The sequence below is a fragment of the Branchiostoma lanceolatum genome, chromosome 16 (assembly GCF_035083965.1).
Source record: "Branchiostoma lanceolatum isolate klBraLanc5 chromosome 16, klBraLanc5.hap2, whole genome shotgun sequence".
Classification (NCBI taxonomy): domain Eukaryota; kingdom Metazoa; phylum Chordata; class Leptocardii; order Amphioxiformes; family Branchiostomatidae; genus Branchiostoma; species Branchiostoma lanceolatum.
Window position 1 is genome coordinate 1,017,738 of NC_089737.1, and position 24,613 is coordinate 1,042,350.

Here is a 24,613-nt window from a genome sequence, read left to right on the forward strand (position 1 = left end):
AGCATTGACTGGGGTACACATGTAGCTGAACAAACGTCAACTCCCTTTTCCCAATGTCTATTGCATACCCGTTGTCGTCGTTCCTGACTATGTTTATACTAACGTAGTTGAACGGCGCAAAATGGTCTTGCTACCAGGAAACCAAAAACAACAGCAAAAATCATCACTCAAACTATGTAAATACCAAAAATCATGACGATCCGTCATCTTATTGAAACAAATTACAGGCCTACACGAGTTACTCTCCCAAGAGCTATCTACCACTCAGAAATCATGACCATAGCATGTCAAGAACACAAGATATCGAACCCGGAAGTTCTGCTGCAGTACCATAGCAATCCGCTAGGGACTCAAAAATCTAATTAGTTTGAGGTCTCAAGAAGGTCTACCCACATATCAAGTATCAAGACAATCAATCCAGGCATTCCTGAGTTATCATGTTCACCGACACACACACACAAAGCAGATACAACTGCCGTCCACAATGACATGACACGTGAGACTTTATCGATCGCCATGCAAGTGCACGTCATCCTTTTGTGAATGGGCAAATCGTGCAAACGTCATCAAAATAATTTTTGCCGATTTAGCAACACAAGCAACTCGACCAGTTTGCAAAGTCCGATGTATAGCTCCTACATGGAAATTGGAACCTACCATGTTGTTGCCCTGCTTGAGGTCCCCTCTCCCACCGCATGACCTGGCCAGATTGATGTCACACATGACCCCCATGATCACATGATCGCCGCCCTCCTAACGTTAATCAAGTATAAGGATTGCTTTGCCACATCTTTGCGCGATGATTAACTCGCGCCTGGTTCAAACAACTTTGCCCGCATCTAACCTTGCCACTGCAGTTTGACAGTCCAAGGAAATGTCAGGAAAGGCTTTTTTTGCATCAATTTGATGCAATGTTATCTGTTCAGACAAAGGAAAGCGTGATGTTTTGACTGGCGCTTTGGAGTGTGTTTATCGTTTAGTATATTGCGCTGCATACAAGAAAAAAGTTCTGATTGAAATATGCTGTAGTGTGGTTCTTTACTTTTGGATAAAGTTATAGTATTGGAACGATTATCGATCTTTAGTTTCGTTTTATTTCTGTGCACGGGAGGAGGAAAAAAACACTCCGAGAAACGTTCGTTTGCATCAAGGAGGTTATAACCTCCTTCTTTGTATCCATTTCATGGTCAACAAGGCTTATCATGGAAAGTGCCTTTATCCAAGTAAAGACTCTAAATATCATTTCGTGAAATAGGAATAGCATACATCAAGGAGGCTTAATCTCCTTGTATATATGACCTACTTTAAATTTGTAGTTTAAATAAACTGCAGCCCAAAGCCCAGCTGGCCTCGGGGACATAGTGTCCCCGAAATCAGGTCGTACAGTAAGAAGCTCATTGTAGAAATTTCCTTATAAAATATGTTAATGAGGCCCTGTCATGCATGATTTATGTCTGATATTGTTCACCTTTACTTAGCTTCCTAATGATACAAGAATGAAATTCCAATGATTTACCATTGTGGTAGTTTAATATTTTTTGATTAATCATGCAAAATAAGTAGCTATTTGCATCATTGATATCTATCGATACCTCTCTCTTGTTCAGCTATATATGTCACATGTTTTAGAGTCCTATTTTGAAAGGCAGCAGATTTATAAAGTTTCCTTGCTAATTATGCAAATTTTCTCCTGATTTGCATAATTAGTATTTGATTATGAAAAGCATCAATCAAGCTATCTACAAACCATAAATCAAGACGATTCGTCGACCCTATTTCTAGTTATTCATGTCCGAAGGTCAAAACAAATGAATTAAAAACACCTGCTGCAGCTCCAAACAAGCCGCTAGAGGGCCCAAATGTACACAACTTACTTTATGTGGCATGGACTATCTACCACATAAAAATCATGACCATAGCACTTGCAGAAAATTTGACCTCAAACATTGAAGCTACACTGCAGTATCTATGGTACCCGCTAGGAGGCCCATCATCGAACTTGACCTTCCCTTTTCATAAACCACTAAATTTCATAAACCACTATTCACTAGATACCATGCACAACCATCAACAGCTCCTCAAGTTATTCTGTCTACACGCAAATACGCATACATACACAGCCTGCTGCAGTACCGTAGGAAAATGCCAGGTAACCCATTTTTATGTCCATGAAAAATGGAGATATTGTTTTGGGTGTGTATGATTGTTTGTTTGTTTGTCTGTCTGTTTGTCTGTCTGTCTGTTTGTGTTTCCGGACTACTGTAGTCAGCATAACTCAAGAACCTCTTGATGGATTATGATGATATTTGGTATGTGGGCAGGTGTTGTGAAGCCGAAATTCAAGGTCGATTTTGTGCCCCCTGGTATGTGACCTTGGTACTGCAGCAGAAATTTCATTTTTGTATCTCTTGACTTGGACGTGCTATGGTCTTGATTTTTTGGTGGCAGATAGCTTGTGGTGTAATGAAGACGTGGTGTGGGTTTGGGCCCCCTAGCAGCTTGCTCTGTAACTGCAGGGGCGTTATCGTGAAAATCTTCTAAGGAGAATAACTGAACGAAGGAACAACGGATTTCCATGATATTTAGTATACAGGTAGCTTAGACAGAGATGTACACAATGAAGTGCAAATTATGTTAATTAGGACTTAATTTGCATAGCTAATGAGGAAAATCTATATTTGCAGTGTTTTCCATTATCAGACTCAAATACATGTCTGTAAAATAAAATGAAAATAAAATAAAATGAAAAAAATGAAATGTAACGTATGTAGTTTATGGAAAGTGGATCATCAACAGATACCAATTATGCATGTAAATTTCTAATTTGCATAATTAATGCAAAACACCATATCTCATCTAATTGGAAATTTATAGGACTGTCAATGTGATACTTAGTATGCAGGTAGCTTAGACAGAGATAAACATAATGTAGTGCAAATTATGCTAATTGTGACTTAATTTGCATAGCTAATGAGGAAAATCTATATTTGCACTGTTTTCCATTATCAGACTCAAATACATGTAACATATGTAGTTTATGGAAAGTGGAGCATCAACAGATACCACTTATGCAAATAGATTCCTAATTTGCATAATAAATGCAAAAACACCATAATTCATCTAATTGGAAAATTATAGGACTGTCAATATTGCAACATGTGTAAGTTAGATAAAGGTGTTTATGACCAAGCATATATTATGCAAATGTGTAAGTCATTTGCATGAATAGAAATGTTCATGGAGATATGAGGTTGTTTAACTTGACCTCCATTTCCACAATCTCTATGTACCCACTAAAAATCTTGCAGATCCATCAACAGTTCCTCGAGTTATGTTGCCTACATACAAACACACTAACATAAAACGTCCACTGCAGCACTGTGGGAAAACGCAAGGTGAACAATTTTCGAACTTGACCTTTGTTCCCACAACTGCTACCTACCTACTAAAAATCTCTAAGATTCATCAAAGTTACCTCGAGTTATGCTCTTGACATACATACAGACAAACTCCACAGCTGGTAACCAATAATATAACCTTCTCGTGGAAGGTAATGATGGTGTGTGGTACCACGGGATACATCCAGGTTTGCATAGCTAAGGACGCAGAGACAAGGCTTCCCCAACACTGGGCACGGGAGCCTCCTGAGGCAGACTGACTGACTACATGATGCTGGCTCTACTCACTTTGTCTCAACTGAAGTTCTTTCATCCATTGCACTCCTGAATGGAACTTCCGTACCTCAGAAATCTCCGTCTTTTTACCCACTTGTATGGGTTTTCACCATTCCTTCATGTGCAAATGCCTATTTGTGGCAACTAGGACGTTTTGCGATAGAACTAATAGAAGTTTGCGATATATTTCCCACTTTCGGTATGTTGATCATTGCCGGAGGGTAAACATTTTTTTCCCGAAATCAGGCGAAAATAAATGCGTGTGCTGATGTCATCCATAAAATGTACTTGCTGTGGCCTAAACTATAGTCTATCCACAAGAACAAGATGTTAGATTTCAGATTGATATAGTAACAATATATTAATAACGCTAAATGGATTAGAAATGTATTGTCATCATTAACCACTTGTGTGTGTGAAAAGAATTAATTAATTTTTCATTCATTTATAATCTATCAACAGTCAGTATTCAAATCAAAATCTTCAACCATGATCATGGCATTTAATTGTGTTTGTGACAGCATTGTGCAACATTTTAAATTATGTTTCAACTTTAGAAAATGAACATCATATTTACACCTGTCTAAATACCTTATTGTACACATGTACAGTTTTGTGGCAATGTGTGACTTATTTCAGTTCCACACATATCCATGTGTATTGGAAAATCTGTATGTAGTCCAGATTTCTCATCATAAGGTCATTGAAAACCAATCCTAGAGTTGATACATTTATAGAAGGGTATACAATCATGACATGGGATGGAAGCCTTGTGTTGTAGTTTCACTATCAGCTTACATGTTTTTGATCAGTAAGTCAACAAATCTAACTTGAAGACACACCGGGTAATATTTGAAAATAGAGTTGTGAAGCCAATGATTCACAGGTTCTATGGACATTTCCATAATCTGCTAACAGACTATTTCTACATAATTTCTACAGGCAAAGGAACCCGGAGGCAAACAAAGGATGATTGCTGCATGTACCATTTCATCATCATCTCGTCTTTGCTGCCATCTTCATAATAACATCTAGATCACAGAGTCACATGTAACTTGCATCATATTTTTCCTTAAGGAATTAGTTTATCATACATGATTATTATCTTTACTGTTTACTGGTCTCTTAGTTGATGGTGTGTGGGGGGGTTGGGGGCTGTGGGGGGGGGGGGTGTCTGCATGCTACCTGTAACCTATTGTCGTATATTCCAGTCTTCTTGCCACTATTAGAGACAGCCAAAGAAAGATTAGCCATCACTAAGATCAGCAAACAAACTAGTGATACAATGTCTACCGCAAGAAGAAAGTTAGCAAAGAAGTTGGTTTAAGATTTGTGAAAAGAAACAAGAAGGGAAACTCATAGAAATGGTTTCTTACATTGTTCCATTATATTGCACAAAGGTTGTAGAATTAATCTTGCGGGGTTGGCTTCCTTACTGACTTGAAGTTCCTACTCAAAGATATGAAGGTATCAACTGGATTTCTTTGACTTTGATTGTTACAGATCAATTCAGATAAACGGTAATTCCTATCAATTACTCCATCATGGTGACCAAAATGAAATTTTTTTTTAAAAAGTTGGTTTGTTGGGGTCAAAATAGCTATCTGATGAAGATGTGTTTCAATTCTGGCACATGATTGCTTGGTTACGATTTTTCTGGACATAATGGAAGATTCAGTCTGTGGTTTATTTTATCAGGACTTTTTCTTAACATGCGGCTCTTTCTTATTATGATTAATGCAAAATTAATCAACCTGTCAGATATAATGGCTCAGGGACAAGTTAACAAGCTTTACTTCAAAATTTATTGTCAGACGATTTAGAGATCACAGCTGTTATTGTGTCCCAATAGGGCCATCAGTTTTTCCATTTTAACCTGGGAAATGCTAAGTAGTTCTGTCTGTGTCTTATTTTAAGATAAAGCTGACACTGTAAGTAAAAAGAACTCTGGGAATGAATTGTCAATTGTGTTACTCCTTCCCCCCTCCTCCTCTCATCTACAGCATGTACCATATGTTCTAACAAGCATGTTGATACTAACCCCAGTTGCCCCTATCTTGTCTGTACCTCACACTCCCAACATAATGTCCATAGGTCTCAACCATAATGCTGCAAGTTCAAGTCAATATTTGGCATTTTAGTATTGCCAACAGATGGAATATTTCCACTCAGCAAAATAGGAGAGTTGTTCTTCACCAACCTCTGGCAAAATGACAGCAGTTATTTCCCCATGAATGAGCAGAGTCCTGAAGACATGGTTGGAGGGAGTGCTGATGACTTTTCCTAATCTCTAACTCACAGGTGCTTGTATCTAGTGATAGCCCCAAAGCTCTCATCACAGTCAGGACATGAAACACTTAAGCAGGTACCTCATTGGACTGCACCTAATTGGGCCAAATCATTGCGGCAACTTTGCAAATTTTAGCCCATTTTCCCTTGCAGTCACTCTGACTTGCGACATATGGGTACAAACAGAATAATCTCCCCCGGAATAACACATTCTTAGTTTTGGCTCCAAATCATACACAAGATATATTTATTGGAAAACGCAGTGTTGCCATTGACTTAAAAAACCACAATGATTAAAATTCATCAAAAAGACATTTATATGTACACTGAAAGCGCCATTTTGCAACCATTTCCGCCATTTCGTCAATTGCTTTTAAAAATTCCCAATTTAAGGCAACAAGTTGTTGCTTATCCGCACTGGTTTGCCCACTTTGCGAATGCCTGTCACAGTTCGTCACAATGAGGTGCATTCCAGTGAGATATCTGTCACCTGCCAATTCCTAATCCTAGTGGGCATGTTTATCTGTTGTTGCCCACTAGATAGTGACTGCTCCTGCATCAGGTTACCTGTGCCAGTCTATGTTGTTGTCCTTATTTTACATTCAACAAATTATGCCTATGGGAAAATCTTTTTCAGGCATATGGCTAACCACAGGAACAGAGAACTATAGACAAACAAAACAAAACAAAAAATTCAGTGACAAAATCCCAGCCTGTGTACACAATGGTGAAAAATTGTCCTGGACTTGGGACATGAGTGAAATGGCTTCTAGTTTTATTGATGATTGTTCTGGTTCATGCTACAGAGGTTGTGGAAGACCTTGGTTGTTGTTTGTCACGAAGGACATTAATGTTTGTGGCCCAACCAGCGTGGACCCGCTGGATGGAGCCGTCTGGAAGTGCGGTGTGAGACTAGCCGACAGCTGCCACCCCTGTGTCAGGGACCCCGCAGCAGTATAATCAAATACTGCATACTACTACTCTGTCAGAACCCACAAACTAAACACACATGTGACTAACAATTTTTATATATTCTTGTTTGTCTATTATGCCTTTGTTTTCCCTGTAGGGTGTCAACGTCTGTCTAATTACACTGTGGTGTTACATGTTCTTGTGCTGTCGCCCCAATTGACACACCTGAAATCTCCACCACCACTAATCACTCTATTTACATCTCAGCCAGATACATGTATGGATGTAACATTGTATATATGTTTGACTTTATGTTCAACAGACTTTTCAGCACTAAGGCTAGGGAAGGCCAAAATATTTGTGCCAAAGGAAACTTACGTTGTTGATTTCAATTTAATCTAAAACATGTGCATGTTGATAGACAGACAACTATCAAATTATGAATGTGGGGTTTATACTAGTGGCTAGAAATCTATATCAACATGAGTTACATTACTAACAGTACCTTCCTGTGTTCCTTGTCCATTGCAGATTTTGAACCTGTTCCTTGCTTTGCTCCTCAGTTCATTTAGTGGGTTGGATGAAGAAGGAGATGACGACAGTGGAGAACCCAACAACATTGTGATTGGCGTGAATAAGATTATTTTTTTCTTTAAGTACATCACATATTGTTTCCTACCTTGTTTTGTACCAAAACCAAAGAAAAACTGGCCACCATTTGACCAGGAGGATGAGGAAGATGATGAAGATGAAGGGAGAGATGATGACGAGGAGTGGAAGATTGAGAAGACTTACGTGGATGGGGAGGTCCCAACCATGGGTGGGGATTTCTGTTTTACTTCTGAATTCTTGTTGATCAAGGTTCACTCTGACATCAGAGATTGTGACACCATCATGCATTGAATGAAATTATTATTCATTTCGCCGATATTATAAGTTCATGGAACATCTTAAACTTAGAAAACCAATATTGTGTTGTAGATTTATCTCCCAATGTTTCCAAAGTGTTATTCTGATTCAGTGTTAACGTTACATACGAGATGTTAATACCAGCTCTTAGTATGTACAAAAGTGAATTTTTAGCGCTTGTCTAATAATGCACAAATCTCTCTATTACTTCAAGGAAGCCCACTGTACTCATCTTCCATAAACTCCCAAATTTTGTTTTTCACCCAAAATTTTATTGTTACTTGAAAATGCTTTGATTCCTGGTTTTAGCTTTAGTGTGTTCAATTAGACATTTCCCTATTGGGTCAAGAGACCCGACATGCGCCTTTATGAATTTTTGTTGTCATAGAGAATCATTTGTTTCTAGCATGTCTATTTGTTCATTATTATTTCATTATAAGTACTAAGTGCATCATGTTTGTTACAAGTTTGTATACTTATCTTTTCCCTTTTATGTCTTTATATGTAAATACTATATAATAATTACACAGTATGCTTTAGTGGTGGCGCTAATATAAGTTTGTCAGCTTGAGTGCGTCACCACTTTGTCTGTAATGCCCTCCCCTCTCACTTGAATAAAAAAGTAGCCTTCTACTTTTTGCGTGTGTAACGTTACCAAGATGGCCAAAATATTGATCATACCTTTGCCAAATAATTGTTTCATGAACTATAGGAAGCACTAATTTGAACACTTTATGAATGATGATAGCACTTTTCAAACATGGCCATATGTAAAGGAAAAAGAGAGAAACAAATTTTGTAAATGAAAACCTAATATGCATGATCAACTCGAAAATATGTATTCCATAGTGGTAAATGACGGAAATCTCATACTTGCAGCATTTGAAAGTTAAGTCACATACATGTGTACTCATTCTCAAACATAAGTCATGCAAATCAGGACCTCATTTGTATAGTCGATGAGAAAGTTACAGAATGACCTTCTTTGTTATCTCCATGAAAAAAGGCTTTTTCATGGAGATACTGTTTTGCGTGCGTTTGGTGTTTGTGTGTATGTTTGTGTCACCGGATGCTTTAAGACAGTATAACTGTAGAACATATACATAGATTGTAATGATATTTGGTATGTGAGTAGGTGTTAGGAGGAGGAAGGTCAAGGTCGATTTTGGGCCCCCTGGTATGTGTCACTGGAACTGCAATGGCGTATTTGTCAAAATCTTCTAAGGAGAATAACTGGAGAAAGGATCGACAGATTGTCATGTTATTTGGTACACAGGTAGGTTGGACAGAGATGTACACACTTAAGTGCAAATTATGCAAATGAGACTGAATTTGCATAAGTAAGGAGGAAAATCGTTTGCATGTGTGTCGCTGGATGCTTAAAGTCAGCATAACTGTAGAACGTGTAGCTGGATTGTAATGATAGTTAGTATGTGGGTATGTGCTGGGAGGAGAAAGGTCAAGGTCGATTTTGGGCCCCCTGGTATGTGTCACTGGAACTGCAATGGCCTATTTGTAAAAATGTCCTAAAGGAGAATAACTGAAGAAAGGAACAACAGATTTTCATGTTATTTGGTATGCAGGTAGGTTAGACAGAGATGTACACTCTGAAGTGCAAATCATGCAAAGTTAGTGTGTGCGCGTGTGTGTAATACTAAGTGTGTCACCGTGTGTGTATGTTTGTGTCACCGGATGTGTTAAGTCAGCATAACTGTAGAACGTGTAGATGGATTGTAATGATATTTGGTATGTGGGTAGATGTCGGGAGGAGAAAGGTCAAGGTCGATTTTTGGCCCCCTGGTATGTGTCACTGGAACTGCAATGGCGCATTTGTCAAAATCTTTCAAGGAGAATAACTGAAGAAAGGTGCGACAGATTTTCATGTTATTTACTATGCAGGTAGCTTAGACAGAGATGTATACAATGAGCTGCATATTATGCAAATTGGACTTAATTACTTATGCAAATTGCATAAGTAGTGAGTAAAATCTATATTTGCAGTGTTGTCCATTGCATATTGTGGAACATCTGTTACTTGTAATAGCTATTTATAGTGAAAGTGGGTCACTTCTCCTGCCCCCCCCAGACAGGTGTGGGTCATACCATTGAGCAATATAGAATGGGGGGAACTGGTTTAATAAAAAATAAAGTTTCATGGAGATTTTGGGTCCTAAGACTCTTGTTTAAATAAGACTTTCATACTTAGGACAACTTCAGATCTGTTACTAGTATTTGGTGGAAAACTTTTATAATCTATGCAAATGATGACCTTATTTGGCGAATCAATGAGAAACATTTCTGATACGTTAGCTGTTAGGGTTGACATTATTTGGCAAAGGAATGAGGTTGTGGCACTCTAGTTTACAACTAGAATTATTGCTGTTTCTCATTCTATGTGTATAAAATATGTATTAGGTCCTAATTTGCATGATTTATATCCATTGATGACCTTGTCCTATCAAAGTACATACTTTCCAATTATGAAAATCCAACCCTATCACAGAAGGATAAGGTAGCACTTCCTCACTAATTATGCAAATAAATCCTGATTTGCAATATATATGTTTCATTGTGTTCAGTTTTACCCCACTTTCAAACACTGCAAATATGAAAGTCCTGTCATTTACCATTACAGTGTTTTACATGATTGTGTAACATTTTCTCATCATTACGCAAACTCTCATCATTGACAGAATTGATGTCTATCAATAGTCTTTTTTTAATTTTCATTCAATACATCCATAACATAACAGCCCATTTACACTGCGCATTTACAATTCCACAAATATACACAGTTACATACGCAGGGGTCATTCCCACTGGCTTGATAGAAGTTAGGTACTGTTGATATTTCTGGACAATGATCTTTATTTGAGAAATTCATCAAAAGATCAAATTATCTTCTCCATATTCTTTATTGATAATAATAAGGTATTAATTTCCAATGGGACATAGGTCTGTTACAAAATTCTCCTTATCTCCTATCAATATTCTTTTGCAACTAAGTTACATTGTACAAATATCACAGTGACTGTAATGTTTGAAAATCATGGAATGCATTCTAAAACTATAAAATCTCCTATTAATCTGTTCTTGCAAATTTGGTCTTGTGATGTAAAACATGTAGAGAGGTATAAACATAGCACAAAAGAGCATGACCTGTTGTCTTTTGAATATCAATCAACAACCCCTTTTCTTTGTCCTTATTTAGATGGAGAGGCAGTTGTTCTCCAGAATGGTTATGTTGGGAAACGGCCATCGCTGGCAGAGTCTGGTACACCGTGGAGCTCCCAGAATGGGATACCTGTAGCCATGTGTGGCTTTAACTCCGAAATGGACATCATTGATGTCACCAAGGCTCCAAGGAAGGTGAATGGTACTACCTCACTGGTTCCATTAGCCTAAGAATGTTTTGCCTTCAGGTCTTAGCCATGATATCTTGCCATCTTATGCAACCGAGGCAGGTTCAGAGCGTTTTGTCTGTTGTACACCATCATGATTGACATGTTTTATATATCCTTCCAACAGCACTTGATAATCATTATGATTTATATGTATACATACAGTAGCAAGATATTACACTATGTTTAATTTGCTTGCTTATGATTTGAAAATTTAAAGCAGTTTTTGCAAGGCAGGACAGCAGGAATTGGAAGAATTATAATCCTTCATGGTCGTATGTTTATTGCATAATAATTACTACTGTTGGCAATGGCAAGGAAATGTTGTGTTTTGATTTCACAAGCACTTCAAGAAAATAATAGAGCTAAAATAGTGATGAAGGTTAGACATCCAGGTAGACAATATTTAACGACAATTCAATTGAGTATTACAGTGGGAAGTCCAAAGCCACCACTCCACACCCTCAGCTTTGGACTTCCCATTGAAGACTGCTGACCCCCTTCTAACTGATTCATAACATTTACATGTAACAACTTTCTCACAAATTGGAATGGACAAAAAATCTTTGAATTGAGTCGTTGACCTTGTTTTTACCATGCATGTTGCTCTGTACTTCCAAGTTATTAGCATATCAAAAATTAAGATCAACTTAAGTTAAAGTTGGTTCCTTGAAGACAGCTCTCATGGATTTTTCTTGTCTGTGGTTGCTTACAGTCACTGTAGTGTGGGAGTCAGAAGTGATTGGCAGTCAAGTTTTGGAAATAATCACCTTAGTTGGGAAGGAGTCAGGAGGTATGCCAAAGTATGCCTCAACTGCACAAAGATACTGCCACCTTCCTCCCTACCATTCTCAACTGTTTGATAACTTCTTCAAGACAGCTAACACTTTCAAAATCTCCCTAGTTACTGCTCAAGTTTGTAAAAACTTGTTGAAAAAGTCAGCTGATGCAGCTAATCTTGCAGAGCAACTCCCAACCACACATGACCTTGCCCAGGACTAACACTCAACCATGGTCTGGAGAGGGTTGGTAGTACTAGTAGTTGGGAGGCCATGGCTAGCCATGCTTTAAAGACATACACCAGTCCTGCACAAATGGTTCATCTAAATGACAGTTGAATTATGTAACCCAGGCTTTGGTCTTATCATTTTCTCTGCCTTGTCTTTCAGAAAAAGGAATCAGAAAGCAATGAGAAAGAATCTGAAAACCAGTACATTCCAGATGGTGAATGCATCAAGGATAATAAGGAAGTGGAAGAATCAAAAGATGAAAATAAGGATGTCAATCGGTCATCATCCACCTCTAATGGGCTCAGCAAAGCAAGTACTACCCCAGCTAAAAGTTCCAGTGAACCATCGCTGTGCCAGAAAGAAAACGGTGTGGTCCCCATGATGGATAAGATTGGAAATGGACTTGGGTCTATACCTGATAAATTATCTGATGGTGTGTTGTCCAATGGTAAGCTGTCTGAAGGTATGCTTGACCCTGCATATACTCCCACCAAGCTGTCTGATGGTGTGTTGAACATGGATGAGAAGCCAGACGGGGACCTGCCTGATGATCCAGGCTCCCCAGGCTCGAAAGAGAAGCAGAGTGAATATGCAAGTTCTGGTGTGATAGTGGAATATCCACCAGATTGCTGGCCAGAGAAGTGGGCCATGCCATGTTGTGATGACTGCATCAAATCACCAATCGGTATCAAGTTTGCTGCCCTGAGAGTCAAGGCATACTGGATCATTGAACACAATTACTTTGAGACCTTCATTATTATAATGATTGTCTTGAGCAGTGGAGCACTGGTAAGATGCAAGCCTTTGTTACTTCACTGAAACTCAGCTATGTTTAGACAGTTGCTGTTCACATACCAAGTTTCATCTTTGGACTACAATTTAACATAGGAGTACTCTAGTACCAGTATACAGAAAGTAGAGTGACGTGAAAGCATCATGGTTCACCTTAATGAGGATGCATTGAAACAAAACGAAGAGTGACGTGAAAATGACACTAATATGAAAAACACATGGACAAAGCTAAATGCTTAACCCATTGGAAGAATTTTTTCGTAATAAAACAAATTTAAAGCTCTGCCAGTAGCAGGTAATTTCTTGTTATTCTATTTGTGGTTGCAAACGTTAAGTCCTCACTGTCAACATAAGCAACCCATTCATCACATCTGCTCTGGCAATATTTAATGTTTGCTAACAGCATTCTCTCATCTGCACCTTGTGTGTTTGTGGTCCCTTTTATACAAGTGAATCATTTTCCCCATAAGAAAAATTGCTATAAGCTCCCCTCCCATTCAGAATTCTATTTCCTTAGTGATATCAAAACATGAATGTACAAAATTGCAATCCACCGTGGCATATAACGTTATGAAGGGAACTTTGGGTCTTTTTATTTTGAAAATGTGTGTTTTGGCCTTGGTGCAGTTGCAATGATATTTACTAATAGCTGAAAATCGACAGACTTGTAAATTAGTACAGCCCACATACAGTATTTTGAAAAAAATTGGGATAGTTTGTTTTGCTCATGTTTTTTAAGGACATTCATAACGTTACATGTAGGTTCAAAGTCTTTAAATATGACAAGCCTGCCTTTTGGAATTAAATGCAGAATGATATTTCTGTCGCCGATGCCAAAAATGCATCTCTATTGCTCCAACAACTAATGACTGGGCCAATATACTACAAGCAGTCAAACTACAAATAGTACAAAATGTGATTCAGTAAGCTCATACTGTAAAACTGTAACAGTAATGTATCATTTATTTTGCCCAGGAAAGGAAAAGGAAAGTGATCTTGAACCAGTTTAGCTCAAATGAACTCAATGAACAGATGAGCTAATCTTCCACTGGTCGTGACAGAGAAGACAGACGCTATGTACAGTATTTACAGGTTCATTGCTCTTCTCGACGAGTACAATGAACAGTGGACCACGGCTTAATGTCCCGTCCTAAGGACTACGACCCTTTCTGGTAGCGTGCCAGTCAGGTGTGCGACACAGCAGGGATTGAACCTGGGGCTTCTAGTTCCAGAGGCAAGATTGCTAACCACTGGACTACGCACGCTACCAGGGGGATCACTCTATCAAAAAGAATGGGGGCCAGTGTCTGCAATTGCTTGAAAATGCTGCCTTTCTATTCCAATCTGTTTTTTTGTTGCCACAGGCTTTTGAAGACAAATACATCAACACTGAGGAGAAGATTATAATCAGAACCGTCCTTGGGTATGCGGACTATGCCTTCACGGTCATATTCACCATTGAGATGATTCTGAAAATGCTTGGATATGGATTTAAAACATACTTCACCAATGCCTGGTGCTGGCTGGATTTCATCATCGTCATGGTAAATGTCCTACAACAGACCTTAACATTTTGTCTGTTTCTTTTTTGCCATATCTATACTAACGTTATGTGTTGTGCATTAGACCTCTCTCCATCTTTCCCAGGAATTGTTTTCCATTCTCTCAATGTTGGCCAAATTGGCAAAATGTCAAGTGCCTTAGGGACAAGAAATTCAGGTGCATGCATGGTAGTCCTAACCATGAATAATTTTTTACCATTTGTGCAATGAGGCAAAAATAGTGTTGTCATGGATTACATGGTTCAACCATTCATGGTTTAACCATGATGGTTCTTTTTTCTTTGGTTCAACTCAGACATGCTGAAAACATGCTGAAAATGTTTTTCCATATTTCTGTAATCTCTGCCTTCATTTTAACATGGGATATGGTAATCGTCTTCTTTATCCCAATAACACAAGTTGTTCAAAGTAGGAGATTCTTATCTTAGCATGGAAAGCTATTCTATCATTTGTTCATAAATTATGTAAATTACGCCCTCATTTGCATGGTTTATGTCTGATAATACCTAAACCCTTTTGTTCCCCTGTTGCTCAGAGAATCAACGAATAGAATTGGTGTGGCCTTATGCATAATACATTAAAAGATCAGTAGAAAATCTGTTCTATGTTAGGGCGCGTGCGATATATTTGTTAGGGCACACCCGGTAGGATTGGATTATCCTATACTTGTAGATCCAACCATGACTGACAAATCAACTTTTCAGCAGTGGTCATGCTTAGCAAACCACTGCTGAAAATTTGATTTTATTAAGTTTTTCAGTTCAACATTCAACCAAATCCAAAATACTGTCTACCCTCATACTGTACAAAGTCATGAAGGAATTTGTGTTCCCTGATAGGCTTCCCTGGTCACTGCCATCCCCAACCTGATGGGCATGGGAGATTCTGTTCCAGAAAGTCTGAAGACAGTGCGAGTCATACGTGCACTACGACCTCTGCGAGCTATTTCCAGGGCAGAGGGTATGAAGGTGGGTTTCAGCAGACACACTTTTCATTACTGACTCTGTCACTTGTACAACAGCCACTTCTGCACAGGGAAACATTAACAATAGCGCCTATGTCACATTTGCTCGCGGCAGCTCACAATAATATATATTTAAATATATATGTGAAATTTCCATCTTAAAGTAAGCTCCCCGGCAGCTTCCGGCCGTAATTTCGCTTTTTGTTGCAAAATCACACGAGGTCGCGAGGTCACATCGGAACTTCATATCTAAATGTATTACAACTCTTCGGACGTGTCTGAGCTTACCTCTCAATGGTACCCCCGTGCGGTTTTCGCCATCATGTTTATGACAAATCTACCTACAATTTGATATAAATTCTAAATGCGTACCACGAAGAGAACTTATTCTACTAATTCCAGTTTGGTGGGAAGTTTGAATGGGCCAAATGGGACGCCATTTTCGGGTCTGTCGCAAAATCGCTAATTTGCATAAAATGGCCGAAATCTATTGTCGGTAGGTCGTTTCCCTGTGTTCTGTTGCACACTTTTATGCAATGGATGTTTCCCTTAACAAAAGAGAAGGAGGGTATATTAACTATATTTATAACACATTGATTTTTTGCCCCAAATACCAACTGCCTGAACCAGGGATATTACATGACTGTTGCCTGTAAATAAAACTCCACAGAAAAATGTTTCTGCTTGAACAAAGCAGAATCATACATCAAGCTCAATGTATTAAGTTAATAATACTCTGATTTTTCTTGTCTTGCCTTCAGGTTGTTGTCAACGCTTTAATTGGTGCGATCCCTTCTGTGACAAACGTATTGATGGTATGCTTAGTGTTCTGGCTGATTTTCGCCATCATGGGCGTCCAGCTGTTCAAAGGGAAGTTCTTCAAGTGCATGGACGCAGTCAACAACCCGGGAGAGTTTAAAATGAAGACGTGCTTCATTTTCAATGAGACCATTTGTAATGACCCAATGGCTGAGGTCATCCCGGCCGACTGCTACGATGTGAACAAGAACGAGAAGCCTGCCTGCGTGTTGATGGAAGGGCCCACCGACTATTGCGAGAAACAAGCCAAATGCCAAGAGTGCGCCCGCATGACAGACAAAAAGATAGAGGAACTGTGTGAAGATTTTCAGGACATCTGCAATTATTTCTGCAAACCAACGTACGGTGAGCGATATGCTATCGATGAGGATTTTACATGCTATGATCAATTTGGAGGAGCACAAGGACCACAGAATTATTTCAACAGAAGCGTGTGTGAAGCTAGGAACAAAACCTGGGAAAATTACAAGATAAACTTTGACAACGTTGGAATTGCTTACTTATCACTACTTCAAATAGTAAGTTCAACATGTTTTGTACAAACTATGTAAGGGTTGACCAGGGCTGTCTCCAGCTTTAGATTTTTTCTCATCAGACTCATTGTTCAGGAGCCCATGAATGTTGTTAATTAGTTTACGAAAATGCATTGTCATGAATTTCATGTCATAAACTACAGATTTGGGGACAGATGAGGGGAATTTTTTTCTGTCCCGACAAGCAAATTTCTGTCTCGGGACGGAGGGATGGGTCCTGGAGACAGCCCTGGGGCTGACCTTTCTTGTAAGTGCTCGATAAAAATGGTGTTAATATTTTTGTTGATTAAGAACAACCGTGTTATCTCTCATATTGTAATCTTATAAAAAAAACACCTTTACATGTCCCTTGATGCTACACGTAAACTTAAAAGAAGATTAGCTACGTACTTGTTTGTACTTGTATGAAAGCTAATGGAGTGAATAAAGTATCAATGTATGCAACTTATGTCACCAATGACACAGAAATACTTTTACAGTTCCTGATTACATTCAAGCAACCATCATAAGTATTATTCAATGAACATGGAATCATAAACGTTTGTACAATAAATACATCCTTCCGGTGTTATTCAACATTGGATCTTACAAATCCTAATTCCAGTTCTTCATCCCTGCTGCCTGAGGTAATCTGGTTAATTTCCACCCGTGACGTCATAGTTTGAAACCTGGTACCGCAACTCACGAAAAATGCTCTTTTGATAAGCAAACAGTGGATGATCATCGAAAAGTACAATGCAATTGCAAGTTTTCACAATGTTTGCTTTTCTGCTTCTGAATGAACATTTTTTGTGAGTCGCCATGCCAGGTTCTGTACCAGCTGCCGCATTTACTATGACGTCACAGGCAGAAGTTAACTTGATTACCAGGCGGCAGGAATCAAGAGCTGGACGTAGGATTCATAGGATTCAATGTTCAATAACATCAGGAAGTTGTGTCATGTATATTTTGTACAAATGTCTTTGTTCATTGAATAATATTGTTATGGCTGAATGTAATCAGAAAATATTGCATTTTGGTGACATAATCACTTAATATGTTTAGAGTTGGAACAGTGCAGCGGCATTCATGTAATATGTATGTGTTTACAGAATAGCCAACTTAGTTCAATTTTGTTAGATCATCATTTACTAACAGTTATTATCACCCCGACCAATCGATCGCATTGAAACTCAGATTCGAATCAGTCATGACCTGACAAATCGCTTTCTAAGTTGCGTTAACGCCTAAATCTGACAAAACAAACTCGCCAGTGAGATGCTGGAAGGTGTCAGCTTTCAAACGATGTTTTCAGATTGACAATTTTGGCACTTTGGAAGTGATTGAACATGACTGCGATTTAACATTTAGAAAAAAATATTTTCTACTACTTTTCTTTAAACGTTAAATCACGGGCACGTTCAATCACGATTGGTTGGGTGATTATGCACACTTATTAGTATCTCAAAATAACTTACTCCCTTTTTTTTATTTTCTCAGGCAACATTTAAAGGATGGATTCAAATCATAGAGCATGCAGTAGATGGTACCGAGGTAAGTATGATCCTGTTATTGTCATGTTTTCAGGATGCATGAACAATAGTCATGTAATCACACTATTACATCTACTTGCCATTTTGAATCTAAGACCTTACTGTTTGTTGACTAGTTCATGTATCAGTGTGAATGAAATTTGATAAAGGGAGCAAACCTAAGGTGACAATGTAGCCCTTGCAGCGTATTACCTCATACATGTCACGGGTCAACGTCCACTCCAACCCAGATCCCTCCAGGCCACAATTATGAAATTCCCTTCATTGTCCACAGTATTGTTGAATCGGGTATACTAGTAGCATTTCTCATTAACTATGCAAGTGAGGTCTTTATCTATCAATGTCACTGACGTTCTAAGCTATCTGTTCCACATGTCTGAAAGATAAACAAAACGATTACCTTTTTTGCTGTGTCAGTGTCAGGAAAATTCGTCTTTACTGCTGTGTACAGCCTTTGAAAAATAGCCCCCCTATAATTTTCTGTATAAATTAGATTTGATACTTTTTTTGCTCAAAATGATGTGTCCACAGAAAAATTGTCAACCAATTCTGTCGGCCCTTGTGGACAGGAATAACATTCTGCAAAAACTTCATCTTGTCATTATACTGTCTATGGGACTGATTCTGTTCAACCTTCCACTAAAACCACCAAGTCTTGTTTTCCTCTTCCTGCAGGTGGATAAACAGCCCGTGCGAGATTCTGGTAGCATGTGGTACCTGTATTTTGTTATTTTCATCATCTTTGGAGCTTTTTTCACCCTCAACCTGTTCATTGGTGTCATCATCGACAATTTCAACGCCCAGAAGAAAAAGATAAGTATCTTGAAAATATGCAATGTTGTGGGAACTTGATAGATTATACTTAGGTATTTGTGTAAGGCGATTTGAGTGCAGATGTAACTAATTGTCTATAAGACTTAGTATACATGTAAGACAGAAGAAATGGATAAGAACAAGACATACATACATTTGGTGCCTACAGACATGTACTGACCTGCACACATTAACTGTCAGCCAATCATCATAGCTTGTCGTCAGCCAATAGTGAGTAATGATAGCACTGGTGATCTGCTGCATCCATTTCACTGGTGACTGTTCTATTAGCACAGATTCCCGAGTTAGCCTTCGAATTCCATGTAGCATCTACGCCTCAGTTAGATGTACAAGCAATCACTGAACAGGCAGTTAATGTGGCCTGGCCCCGAGTAGAAAAAAAATTGCAACAACAAAAGCAAACGATATCACCTTGATCAAGGAGGTTTTGATCTACGACATCTTTCTCCTCATGCACCCGCACGAAAACCACGTATTCAGACGGCAACGGTGTTTACATTGTTTTTCTCATGTCGGTTTTCTATAACACAAATACTCTGAGACCCATTTTTAAAATGTTGTGTAAAAGATTGCTTCTCATGTGTAAGACATTTGTGGGACTGCTTGGTACAGGTCGTATATTTTGCAGCACAAGCTGTCAATACTCAATAACAGTTTATTTGGTCCAACAATCGGCCCAACAACCGGTCCACTGACTTTTTTACGGACCGTTTTTTTTTCGGACCGGTCCAGCAAGAAATACTAGTTTTGTACCAGTACCGGCACCCACCCCTAATAGACCGATCCCAAAGCCACGCCCCCTGTTCTATTTCGAACACCTCCATCGAAAACAGGGCTTGATGGACCAAAAATGGCTGCCGCGGCTAGCTTATCAATAATGCCACTGACTTTGGTTTAGCTTTTGTGGCTCTGAAACCCTTTCAGAGCGGGCCAAATAAGAATGCTATGGCTTCTTTTTTGAAGGCTGTATCCACCGAGTAGAGTTGTTTGAGAAGGGGGTAGATGTAGTTGCGGTGAGAGCGTTATGTTTTCGGTCAATGTTGAAGGGGTAAGTGCCACATCGGATAACCTTATCGGTGGGCATCAGTGCCCAGTTATTGACAAGCAACTGATGCACGTGTAAAAAAGGGTTCATATATCTTTGACAGGGTTCCCACTGTATTGGCTGCATGCATAATAGCTGCATGATATTTAGTAAATAAGAATTAAGATGCCTTCTTTTACTTCCATGTTCACTTTCAATTTAACCAGTTCCACACACCAGTAACGGAAGAGCTAGCGGACTCTGTAGTAGTCAGCATGTGGTAAAACCTTCATCTCCTTCAGTGCCCAATCTATCTTCTTTTTCAATTCGTTTTTGTCCTGAGCATGCATGCAACCAATACAGTGGAATACCTGTCACAGATATACGTAATATGCTTTACACGTGCCATCTCTGTCCTACCAGCGATGTTTTCGACGGAGGTGGTCTAAATAGAACAGGCAGTTCTATGGGTCTTCAATTCGTTCGATATTGTGTTCGACAGGATCTCTGTCTATTGTGATATTTGATATGTGGATAGGTCTTGGAAAAACTATTGTCAAGGTTGATTTGGGGCCTTCTAGCAGCTACCCTTGGAACTGCAGATATGAGTCAATTTGCATAGTCAATGTGAAATACTTTAATTCATTAGGCCATACTGATTTGATTTCATTATAATGCACAGTATATAACGATGTCATCCTCTGGGCACCCCAATGTGAGCATGCAAAAAAGAGCTTCCTTCATTAAGTTGTCAGGAACGTTTAACAAATGACTCAATACACAAAATATGATATCCAAGACAATAAGTTCTTTTGTTTCCACATTTTCTCATTTGTCTTTTGATTGACGTCGCTCAAGGTTGGAAATACATTTTTGAGCTTTCTTTTACTGATAAGACCACACCAATTTATTTGTTTACTTCTCGGATTTTTTCAGAAAAAAATTGGAGCAACAGGGAAAAAAATAGTTTGGGGTGAAGATAAGGGTTTACAAAACATAAAGAATATAGAGGATTATTCAAGTTTCAGCTTTGTTTGGCTCATTTTATGCAATGAACCCCTTTCTTTGCTCTACTACTATAATTTCAGTAACAAAATTACCTTTTGCTATTTAATATATGGATTGATATTGAGAAAGTTTTAATGAATGAAAAATTATAACTTATAATAAAATGTGACCACACTTTTTAGGTATATATGTGCAGGCCTTTATAATTTACTTTGGTGGCTATTGAGTTTTACAACTGAACAAATAGTAAAATCGTGAGTACAAATTTGTGAATGGGAATAGTGACACAATTTTTTTTTTCAAAATGGGAAAAAGGGGAAATACGATTCAGAGAAGCAACAAAACAATCAGTGTGGCCCATAACGTTGGGTAACATAAATTCGCCATTTTTCCGATAATGGTTGACTGAAATCAATCTAGCAGAACAATAAACCTGTCCTTTTATTCTATTATTCTGTCAGTATCATGTACTATCTTTGCACTAATCATATATATGGTAGATTTTGTCTCTAGTCGTGCTGACACCATAATATTTCAACTTGAAACTACCGTCCGCCGCACGCACAATGACGGTGTTGTCGGACAGGTGTGAACATTATTTTGGGAGAGAAGATTCGTCTTGAATATCTTACCGCTAATTACATTTTATACAGCAGCTATTCGTTCCATCCTTGGCTTGAGGAGAGTGCTATGGATATAGACGTGTCCAAGTAAAAAAATACACGAAAAAACGGCCGTAACGCACACAGTAGGTTAGCAAAAGAGATTCTAATAAGTTGTATTGTAAATAATTGTGTTGAGCAGGAATTTGAAGCGGATGTGACATTTGTCTTATAAACCAGCGAACAACTATGTAGTATAATTCTCCCACGAAGCCCTCAGACTGTGACAATAAGGGACGGAGAGTTTTTGACGTAGCCAACTTCTAATGCATGGTTATCGAAGCTTTTCAGACTGTGTTCTGAATACGTTAGTCTGTCAAGTTTGCATCTCTAGCGGTATTACTGATGTTGCATCTAGCACATATCCCTAAATACCCCGTTTTCGAAAAATCACGAATTTAAGTACCCCGCGAATTTATGTTACCCAACGTTATATACATGGCAAAATATTGCTGGCACCAAAACCTTTTTGTGTGCAGAACACAAGCCTTATGAGAAGTCATACTGATTTTTATCCTTATCAAGCCGTTCACACTTGGTACTGATTATGTTATAGGCATCAGCTTGGAGACTATGGATAACATAAAGGGATTTGAATCTGTAACAGGAGGGCCAGTATTTCTTACAGTAATGCACAAATCTTCACTTACACCAAACATAAAAAATCAGGTGCACTCCTTCAATTTCAATTGCACAGAGTGGTGGGTGCAGGTGATAATTTGAGGCCTGCTGTTGTTCCTCTGACATCTTATTTATTGCCTTTAGACCTCTTTGGGTCATTTCACAACATTCCATTTTCAGCATATATAACTTGGTGTGCTCATTTTGGAGCTACATGTACTACGTGCAATTTATGGTATGGTCACTTTTTTCTTTTTGGAAACTGACGAATTTCATGCGTGTGTGGCTGTCAGTTTGGTCTAAGTGTAAATTACGGGAATTTCAGATATATATAAGTTCAAATATCTAAAGGTGGAGATCAGCGTAACTTTTATATTAATGCGAACGTCCTTTGCAATTAGTTTATTAGAAAATGTTCAAATATCATTCTGCCAAAGGATAAAGGACCTCGAGTTATCCTTTACATAATGTGCAGTTTGGGTAGAAGAGACCTTGACTGGACATAGACTGTGATGATTGGAACCATATTTGCATGATTAATGAAAAGTTATTTACAAGTAGAAAGGCCGTCATTTGCTCCTGAGCAAATACGGCATACTTCACTTCCTCCCCATGCAATAATGGATGTTTTGTAATGATCTAAGCCACATAGATTTGAATGTGCTGTTCATTACATGTTCCTGCAACGTGACCTCAGGTAACCAGAATGGAACACGTGTTTGTTGGCCAACAGCAGATGGAACAGTGGAACCTTAGATTGAACGTAGAATGGGGATAGTACTTTGGGCTCGTTTTTGGTCTAAAAAGAGCCCAAAAAGTCCTCAAAATTAGTCATTTTCAAGTGGCGTATACCAAAACTGTGATTGAAGTCCTGTGGGCACATGTTCAAGGCACCCATATACCAAATTTCAGGTCATATACTCATGTAGCTTAAATACCAGGAAACAGGAGCAAAATATAGTATTATATTTTTGTCTAAAATATACATTTTTGTCAAAACATACATTTTTGTCTAAAATTGGCCAACAGACGGAACTTGAATAATTTCAATAGTAGTCCACTGTGTTCTGCTGCTGCAGTGGTCAGAACATAATTTCAATGGCCTTTAGGCCACACCAATTCAACTTCTTGGAATTTTTTTTTAAATTTTAGCACAAAAAAAATCATAAAAACAGAAGGCTGCACCTGACCCTGTACACACCATGAAACTGTGTGCACCAAAGTACAGAGTGACTTTCCACTGAGATTCTGTTTTCATGTTGATTTTGGGATTTAACAGGTTTTCAAATAATCAAATACTGGATACTACTAGTTAAGTTCAAAAATTCTTTAAAAATTGACTTTTGCGTAATCAACCCAGTCCAAAATAGAATTTAGAAAATGAGACACCGCCTTGTCTGAATGGACTCTTTAAGAGTATTCATTTTTGGTTTAGAAATAACGAAAAAGTGGCGACAGCAATAACAAAAATCATCTTACAGGGCTGTATGCCAAACATTTTACTGAGGGTCTGAGTACATGCCCAAGGCAGACACATGCTAAATCTCACATCATTTTGGTTTAATACAGTGACATAGGAACTGAAGATATATATTTTTGGTCTGAAAATAGCCAAAAATCAAGAAAATCTGAAGTAATGTATGACAAAAGTATGAACAATGTCCTAGGCAGTTCCATACCACTTTTGGTATGAATACTAGGGCACCTGAGCCAGAAATGTAAGGTAGATTGGCTGACCGAATTGGCCAATCAGTCCCTCGCATTTTGAAATGAAGTGTTCCCATTGGCTGTCACTTCCAACACCATATGGTATTGGAAGTGACAGAAGTGGCAAAATATCAGAATTTTATCCAGTTGCTTGAATAACTATTTTTGGCGTACCACTGGGACTATCATCGGAACTTACCATTAACATTGACCTGATCAAATTTACAGCCAAATAAATCAATCAAATCAAATCGAAATGATGAAATTCAATATTCCCAAACATAAATGCTTAGCCCTCTTTCTATTGGACTGATCGGGGGACAAGACCATTGGACAAACAATCAACAAGCAGAAATCATC

The 24,613-nt window shown here is 38.5% G+C and overlaps 1 protein-coding gene across 1 annotated transcript in view; it reads left to right on the forward strand.

Moving 5' to 3' along the window:
* The window catches only part of LOC136422135 (sodium channel protein type 4 subunit alpha B-like), a 105,649-nt gene that overhangs the window by 71,293 nt on the left and 9,743 nt on the right, over nt 1-24,613 (forward strand). Inside the window, exons 17-24 of the mRNA XM_066409782.1 lie at nt 7,407-7,695; nt 10,996-11,153; nt 12,355-12,984; nt 14,352-14,531; nt 15,389-15,517; nt 16,275-16,850; nt 18,345-18,398; nt 19,073-19,246. Coding sequence (XP_066265879.1) covers nt 7,407-7,695; nt 10,996-11,153; nt 12,355-12,984; nt 14,352-14,531; nt 15,389-15,517; nt 16,275-16,850; nt 18,345-18,398; nt 19,073-19,246 — 2,190 coding nt within the window. The remainder of the gene's footprint in view (nt 1-7,406; nt 7,696-10,995; nt 11,154-12,354; nt 12,985-14,351; nt 14,532-15,388; nt 15,518-16,274; nt 16,851-18,344; nt 18,399-19,072; nt 19,247-24,613) is intronic.